Source organism: Prionailurus bengalensis, chromosome D1, assembly GCF_016509475.1.
Source record: "Prionailurus bengalensis isolate Pbe53 chromosome D1, Fcat_Pben_1.1_paternal_pri, whole genome shotgun sequence".
Classification (NCBI taxonomy): domain Eukaryota; kingdom Metazoa; phylum Chordata; class Mammalia; order Carnivora; family Felidae; genus Prionailurus; species Prionailurus bengalensis.
Genome location: NC_057346.1, coordinates 25,819,263 through 25,826,130, shown reverse-complemented (window position 1 = coordinate 25,826,130; position 6,868 = coordinate 25,819,263). Strand labels below are relative to the sequence as shown.

At 53.2% G+C, this 6,868-nt stretch overlaps 1 protein-coding gene across 2 annotated transcripts in view; it reads right to left on the bottom strand.

Moving 5' to 3' along the window:
• Positions 1 to 1,910: 1,910 nt before the first annotated feature.
• Positions 1,911 to 6,868, bottom strand: part of KCNJ5 (potassium inwardly rectifying channel subfamily J member 5) — a 29,108-nt gene continuing 24,150 nt past the window's right edge. For both annotated transcript variants that reach the window (XM_043579806.1, XM_043579807.1), the window contains exon 3: positions 1,911 to 6,168. In XM_043579806.1, coding sequence (XP_043435741.1) covers positions 5,846 to 6,168 — 323 coding nt within the window. In that variant the 3' untranslated portion in view covers positions 1,911 to 5,845. The remainder of the gene's footprint in view (positions 6,169 to 6,868) is intronic.

Below are 6,868 nucleotides of genomic sequence, written 5' to 3'. Positions count from 1 at the left end.
ACTAACACCCTTCCTCTCTTTCCTGTCTCCATGTGCACACCCAGCGGACCTCCGTGAGGGGAACAGGTGGCGGGTGAATGCCTGAATGACCATGGCTGAGCGCTCCTGCGGGTTAGGGGACAAAGCAGTTGCCATGCAAGGGTTCAAATCCCCCAGGTCCGACTGCAGTGTCTCCCATGAACAGGTCTATTTAAGACGTGATTTGGAACGTGACAATGACATTCAGCGTGTATGCCACCTCCTTTCTTACTACCAGCAGCCTTACCCCGCTCCGCCCTAGATTTTTCCACCTACGCTATTGCCACTTGGTAAAGAGGGAAGCTCAAAGCACACGCTGGTGCGCCCAAATTCTCATTAATTCCTCCCCGTGATTTGGGGAGAAATCGAGGTTACTTTAGTAGCAGCTTCTGAGTAAAAGTAAGTAGCCTCTTAGAGAACAAACAACGTTCCTGTTTCCGAAACTCCTCCCTGGACACTTATTTGCCAGAGAGAAGTCAACATGCCTTATGGCTGGGATCTAACAGGGTCTAAAGGGATGGTCAGGGACACATGTGGCACATGTTGGTCTTTTGCCTAGCACAAGCCAAGACTGGACCTTCTGGGCCAAAGTGGGTCTTCTGAGGGCAACATTCAGATTTTTCCTTTTTCCCTACAATGGGTGTATGGTTCTCCTTCCCCAAATGGACATCTAGGCTTGGATGGCAAATTGCCCATTGAGGGGTCCAATTCCCCTCCGGACCTTGTGTCTCCCTTCTGATACTGAACAGTATGGGTAGTGCAATCCCCAGACGGGAGGCATTCCTGCAGGCAAACAGGCAGCTATTCTCAGAGTGTCCTGACCTTTGCACATGGTTTTTATTTTCCCTCACCACCACGAAGGCAATGTCACCCTCCACATTGGCAGGTGCTTTGGCCCTGTGCTGATGTAGAGGTCCCACTCTTGCCTCGGCCTATGTCACACGCACTGATCTTATACCTTGCTATAGAGCGAATGTTTGTGTCCCTTCCAAAATTCACATGTTGAAATCCTAACCCCTGACGCAATCATGTTAGGAGGTGGGCCTTTGAAGGTGATTAGGCATCTATGAACTAGGACATGGGACCCTCACGGGACACCCCAAATCTGCCAGAGCCTTGATCTTGGACCTTCTAGACTCCAGAACGGTAGAAATAAATGTTTGTTATTTAAGTCTCAGTCTTTATTATTTTTGGTATAGCAGCCTGGACAGACTAAGACGTAGCTGGTTAATCATGGGCCGGCCACTGAGCCAGACATGGGAGAAGCTCCCACACATACCAGGACTGCATTGCCTTTCACAAGTGAACATATTGCTTCTTGTTCTCTTATTTTTCTTTTAATGTTTATTTAGTTTTGAGAGAGAGAGAGAGAGAGAGCAGGCGAGTGGCAGAGGGAGAGGGAGACACAGAATCTGAAGCAGGTTCCAGGCTCTGAGGTGTCAGCACAGAGCCCGACGCCGGGCTCGAACTCACGCATCATGAGATCATGACCTGAGTTGAAGTTGAACGCTTAACAGACCGAGCCACTCAGATGCCCCTAAAGTGGATATTATAAAAGATGCTCATTATTTAGGTAATGCAGAGTCTGAATAGTTAACATTAAAGCAGGTGCAAACATTATTTGGGGAGAGGGAATGAATGATCTGAGAACCCACGCTGCTTAGGTTCCTTGCTCTGCACTTTGCCTACAGGCTCAGCCCTGACTCCTGGTCTGGCTCTCCTCAATCCAGTGCCCTTCCCACCTGTGCCCACATTCTCACCTCAACGCTGGGCTAGATACTGACGCTGCATTTTTAGACTGATGAGAACAAGAGGACAAGTTTGCTTAAACCGGCAGTCACTTTGAATGGGAAACCAGTGGCCATCTATTTAAAATGGGAAAGAGTGCTCTGTAAGATCAAATCCACTTTATTGGATGAATTTTTAGCTGTGCAATGGTGTTCTCTTTAATAAGAAGATTGACAAATCTTACACAGGGGGAAAGAGATTTGACACAGCAGTTTAAGGAGATGTTGTTAGCAAAAAACAAGCCGAGCAGAATTAAGTGGCTTCTTCCAGAAAGCAATAATTCCCCGTCTAGTCTCTTTTCACAGCTCATTAATTCTCTAGGCATCAGAAAAAGGTGTCTCCCAATTATCCTGCCACAGAAGAACGATGCTGGTGGATGGAAGCGGACGGTCTACAGCACAGCACAGAAAAGTGGTGATCTGAAGAGGTGGGATGCTCCTGTTGCCGTGGCCACAGCTCAGGAGTCGCCCTGGAGGGGGGTGAGGCGCACCATGATGGCCTCTCTGTATTTGGGAGGGCTTGGCTCAGAGGCCCCTGCCTATCATTATCTGCGGCCTTGAGCAAACTAATTAACCTGTCAGCACCTCACTTGTCTCATTGGTAACAAGGGGTTACTAAGAGCTTCTCTGCAGTGTTTGCAAATGAAGTGCAATCATCCAGGTGAAGTGCCTCATCCACTGGGCGCGTAGTAGGTGCTCAGTAAATGGTGTATGTGCAGAGATGCATTCAGGGCATATTCTTAGAAGACAACAGGCAGATGGTTTTTGTGTGTTTTTTGTTTTGTTTTTGCTTTTGGCAATTTCAGTACAAAAATTTCAAGTTTCTGTGGCTCTCAACTCACATGAGACACATGGTTGAGGCAGGCTGGAAAGCAGGGCATGGGATAAATAAGGTGAAACTAGGTCCCCAGTTGTTATAGGTGGTGAGCAAGGAGGGCTCTTGCCAGGCAAGACAAGGGCTTCTTCTCCTCCAGCCAGGTCAACTGCTCAGGCCAGGATCTTAAGACAGCGGAAGGGAATGACAGGAAGTGGGCTTTGACTGCACAAGGGTGGCATCTGCAGGGAACGATCACGGGCAACACCCATTCTACCTGGCCTGAGAACAGGGTCAATGGGCAATGCTGTCCACACCTATCAGGTGTCAGATTCATGGGGAGAGGAGAATTAGTGGGAACGTAGCGTCCTCTGAGTTCTCAGGGGCTCCTCCCTTATAAGGGGTGATTTCAGAAAGGAAGGTCATGGAAGCTAAGGCAAGAAGTTAGCTCCCAATGCCTCAGGGTCTGACCTGTGGGATACCGCTCTGGGATTTGGGAGGTGCTGAGGCCTATGGGAATTACCAGTGGGCGTGCCTGACAAACTGGCTTAACTCAGCTGTGTGGCCCTTCAGAAGTGATGGGCGGGCTCGGAGCCGTGTAGCTAAGGGCTGTGATCCACACATGGCTGGTGTGCAGGTGCAACATTTATAAAGTAATCCACCAAAGGTCTGGCCCCCACCAGACTCTACATTTAGTAAGTGCACGCTTACACGAGAACTTCCAGAAAATGATTTGAAGAATGTTTCTTAGGTGTACCGAGTGGTCATGAAGAAGGATTTCCTTGAGATATGAAGGGCAGTCTTCCTGCAATTGAATCTTCATGAGAGAAGGCAGCGAATATGTACACTGGGATTGGTATCTGACTAATCAGGGAACTTTGGAAGAGGACCGCATTGATCTCATTGGCTTCTGCAGCCTCGACGGCTTCTGTAGTTGGCTGAGACATGATACGGCCCCGGGTTCATGGAGGCCACGGCAGAGTTAGCCAGCTGGAGACTGGCTCACTCGGCCCGGTGGGGGAGGTTTTAGAATTGGAGATGGAGGCAGGTGTGAAGCGGGCCCCTCCAGTCCAGCTGCAGCGTTAGCTTCACCTGCGGTGCCCCCCTTCTTAGCTGCCTCACCGAGGGCTCTAACACGCAGGCACTGATGGGTATTGACTAAGGCCAGTTTTAGGTCTGGCGAGGGGGGTTGAGGAAATAGCCCCGCTGTGCAAGCCCTGGACCTGACAGGCCTGGGGTGAGGCCTGGAGCCCACCCGAGAGTCAAGACATCCCATCTTAGTAACGGACTGCATGCCTTAGATTCCTGATAGCATGCGTTTCCCCGCTGGGGTGCTTCCCCTTTCCGTGGGGGCAGGATTCTAGTGCATTCCCCCATTCCCTCCAATACCTGCCTCACCACAGAAAAATGCTTGGAACTGGGATTCGGGGCTATGCCCCTGGCAGGAAGACCACCCCCCCCCCCAACCCCTTGCCGGCCCTGTCCCTGGGCCTGCTCTCAAGATGGAGTCCACATACCCAAGCACAAGAATCCCCTTCCTCTGAGTATGGCGGCCCCACAAGAGGCAGTTCCCCATCCAGGCTGCCTGCCTCCTCTTCGCACGCCAGCCCAGCCTGAGGGGATGTGGGCCTGAGAGCCCAGAAGTCGTTCCCTTTGCTCCGCCTTAACTTTCTGCCTCACCATGCGCTCCTCTCTCTTCCAGGGAAGGTGCCTCAGAGCGGGCAGGAACGTGCTTCCGTTCTCAAAGGGCAGCTGAGGGCTGTGAAAATCATAATTCTGCAGCCAGGGAGCATTTGAAATCTCTCTCCAGGTCCAGGGCAGCCTCTCAGGAGCCTGTCTGCCTCGACACGTGTCAGCTGTGCTTCATGGACCTGACCATCTGCCCCGTCTGCCCGCCCTCTTCCTGTGCCGCTAAACTGGAAAAGAAAACCTCCGGAAGTTGTCCTTTTGAAGGCCCTTCTCTGCTCTTTTCTCTCTTCAGGTTCCCCGGCTCCCTGATTCTCCCACTGATTGCCCTCACCCCACGTTTCCTTCCCTTCCTGTCTGCCCCCTGGGCCTCATTCCTGCTCTCTGGGCCCAGCCTACGGGGAGGAGGCCCAGGGGCTTCTCAGCTGGGCTGGAAGGTGAGGCCTCCCGGGTTCCCCCTCTTTGTGCTTCACAACTGCCTCCCCTCAGGTAAGGGCGCTGAGCCCGAGGTCAGAGTGTCTTGGCAGTGATTGGCGCTGATTCTCATTTTAAAATTTTAATTGCTTGCCTCTCTGGTTTTCCTCCCCCCTCCTGGTTTCAGTCCTGACTGGCTCATCTTGAGCTGGAAACTCCACTCTCTCCCTGGATCTCACCACAGGCTGAGACCGTGAAAGAAAACTACAGCGAAGGTGATAGGTACTTTGTGATTCTTGGGCCAAAAGTGCGAGAAAAGAACCAGCCACTGGGTTCTGCCTTGGGCGGGAGCTGTGGGGCACAGTACGATGGGGAATGGCCAGGAAGTGGCCCGTGACAGCTGTACATGAGCTCGTGGGTGCGCTGGGTGGCCCAGGCCAGCTTCTGAGAGTTACTTCCAGGAGACCAGGTATCTGGGAGGCTACATGTGACACGCAGAACACAGCAGAGGAAACACAGAGGAGGACAGACCATCAAGGACCTTGTCCTCTGTAGCTCTCAGAAGGTGGACACTGCTCTGGGAGTTGGAAGGAATCGCCTGCGTGATGTGGATTGACCTTAACCCATGAGGTCTGTGAGCCTAGCCCATGACCAGGGGCGTGAGCTTCCAGGGGGGCAGAATCTCCCCGCCCAGAATCCACAACAAGGCTCAGGGTGGTAGGGATGAGGGGCGAGGGGTGCTGGCCCTTGGAGGGGAGCTGCTGGGTGGTCTGTGAGATCCAAAGAGGGGGGTGATCCCGGCCAGCCGGCAGAGAGAAGTGTGTGTGAAGACAGAGGGCCCTCTGTAACTATCATTGTGGGGAAACCCATCCTGCCGCCAGGGCTGGCAGAGGCCGGGAGGGAAGAGGCAGCATTGCCACAGGGGCCCAGGCCACAGGCCCCCTACTCAGGAAGGCCTGAGCTGGGAGATGCCGGGACTGGACATATTGTTCCTCCCCATGGAGCCTTGATGGCCCGGGGCCCCCCAAACAGCGCAGTCACATCATTCCTCCTCCTCCCCCGGCTCTGTGGCAGGTGCTGTGCCCCTAGAGGCCAGCGAGGGGAGGTCGTGGGGACGGTACCGTCCTCACACCGAACCTGTGTTCTCCCGGGACCCACCCAGGCCCTCGGGCCCATCCTCTCCCTCCTGCTCGGCCTCTGTATCGAGCTCCGTTTCAGCACAGCCCCCTGGCAGGGGTGGGCTAGGGAGATACTGGAGGAGCCGGCCTTCCCGCCTCATTTCTGCCAGCTCCTTGGCACAGCAGCTGGGCGTGTTGGTCTCGTAGGTGTCATGGAAGGTGTTGTAGTCCACCTCGTAGAAGCCCTTTTCCAAGGTGAGGACTGGTGTGAATCGGTGGCCCCAGAGCACCTCTGTATCCATGTAGGAGCTCCGTGCCTGGCAAGTCATACCTGGGGGGACAGAGGGCACAGGTGTGAGGACTAGCCACATCCATCCTCCATCGTCCAGCCAGCATTTGTGCACCTCTACTTGCGCTGAGCACGTTGGAAATGTAAAGCCGAAGAAGGCACAGCCCTCGCCTTGGGGGAGTTCCCTGGGGGGCGGGTAGAGGCAGAAAAGTAGAAACCAACATGCAAGATTCTGCAGTAGGTTCCTAAAGACTGGGGCAGAAAATGCTGGAACAGACAGAGCCAGTGATATGCATTAAGGTCTAGAAGACTGAGCTACAAAAGAGGCAGGAAAAACGTCTGAACAAAGATAAATACAGAGTGAGTGAATGTTGAGAGACTGACAGGCATGTAGGACACACAGGGATTGTTTGGGGGTAGACACATATGGGCAGAAGCCTCTATCTCTCTCTCTCTCTCTCTCTCACTCACACACACACACACCTTGGCTCCTCGACTGGCATGCTCCAATGCCTCCATTCCCTGTCTGCTCAGCCCTTGCATGCTTATGTTATTTTTAGGTGTTGCTTTTTCTCCAGGGAGGAGAGCAGCTTTGTTTATGGATGAGGAAGCCTCTGTGTTTGGGGTCACAGGAAAGCAGCTTTCTGATATTTAATCTTCCGGTGGCTTGCGCTCTTAACTGAAGGAGAAGCCCTCTCCAGCTCACGGGGTCTCATGCACACCTAACCCAAGTGAAAGGCCG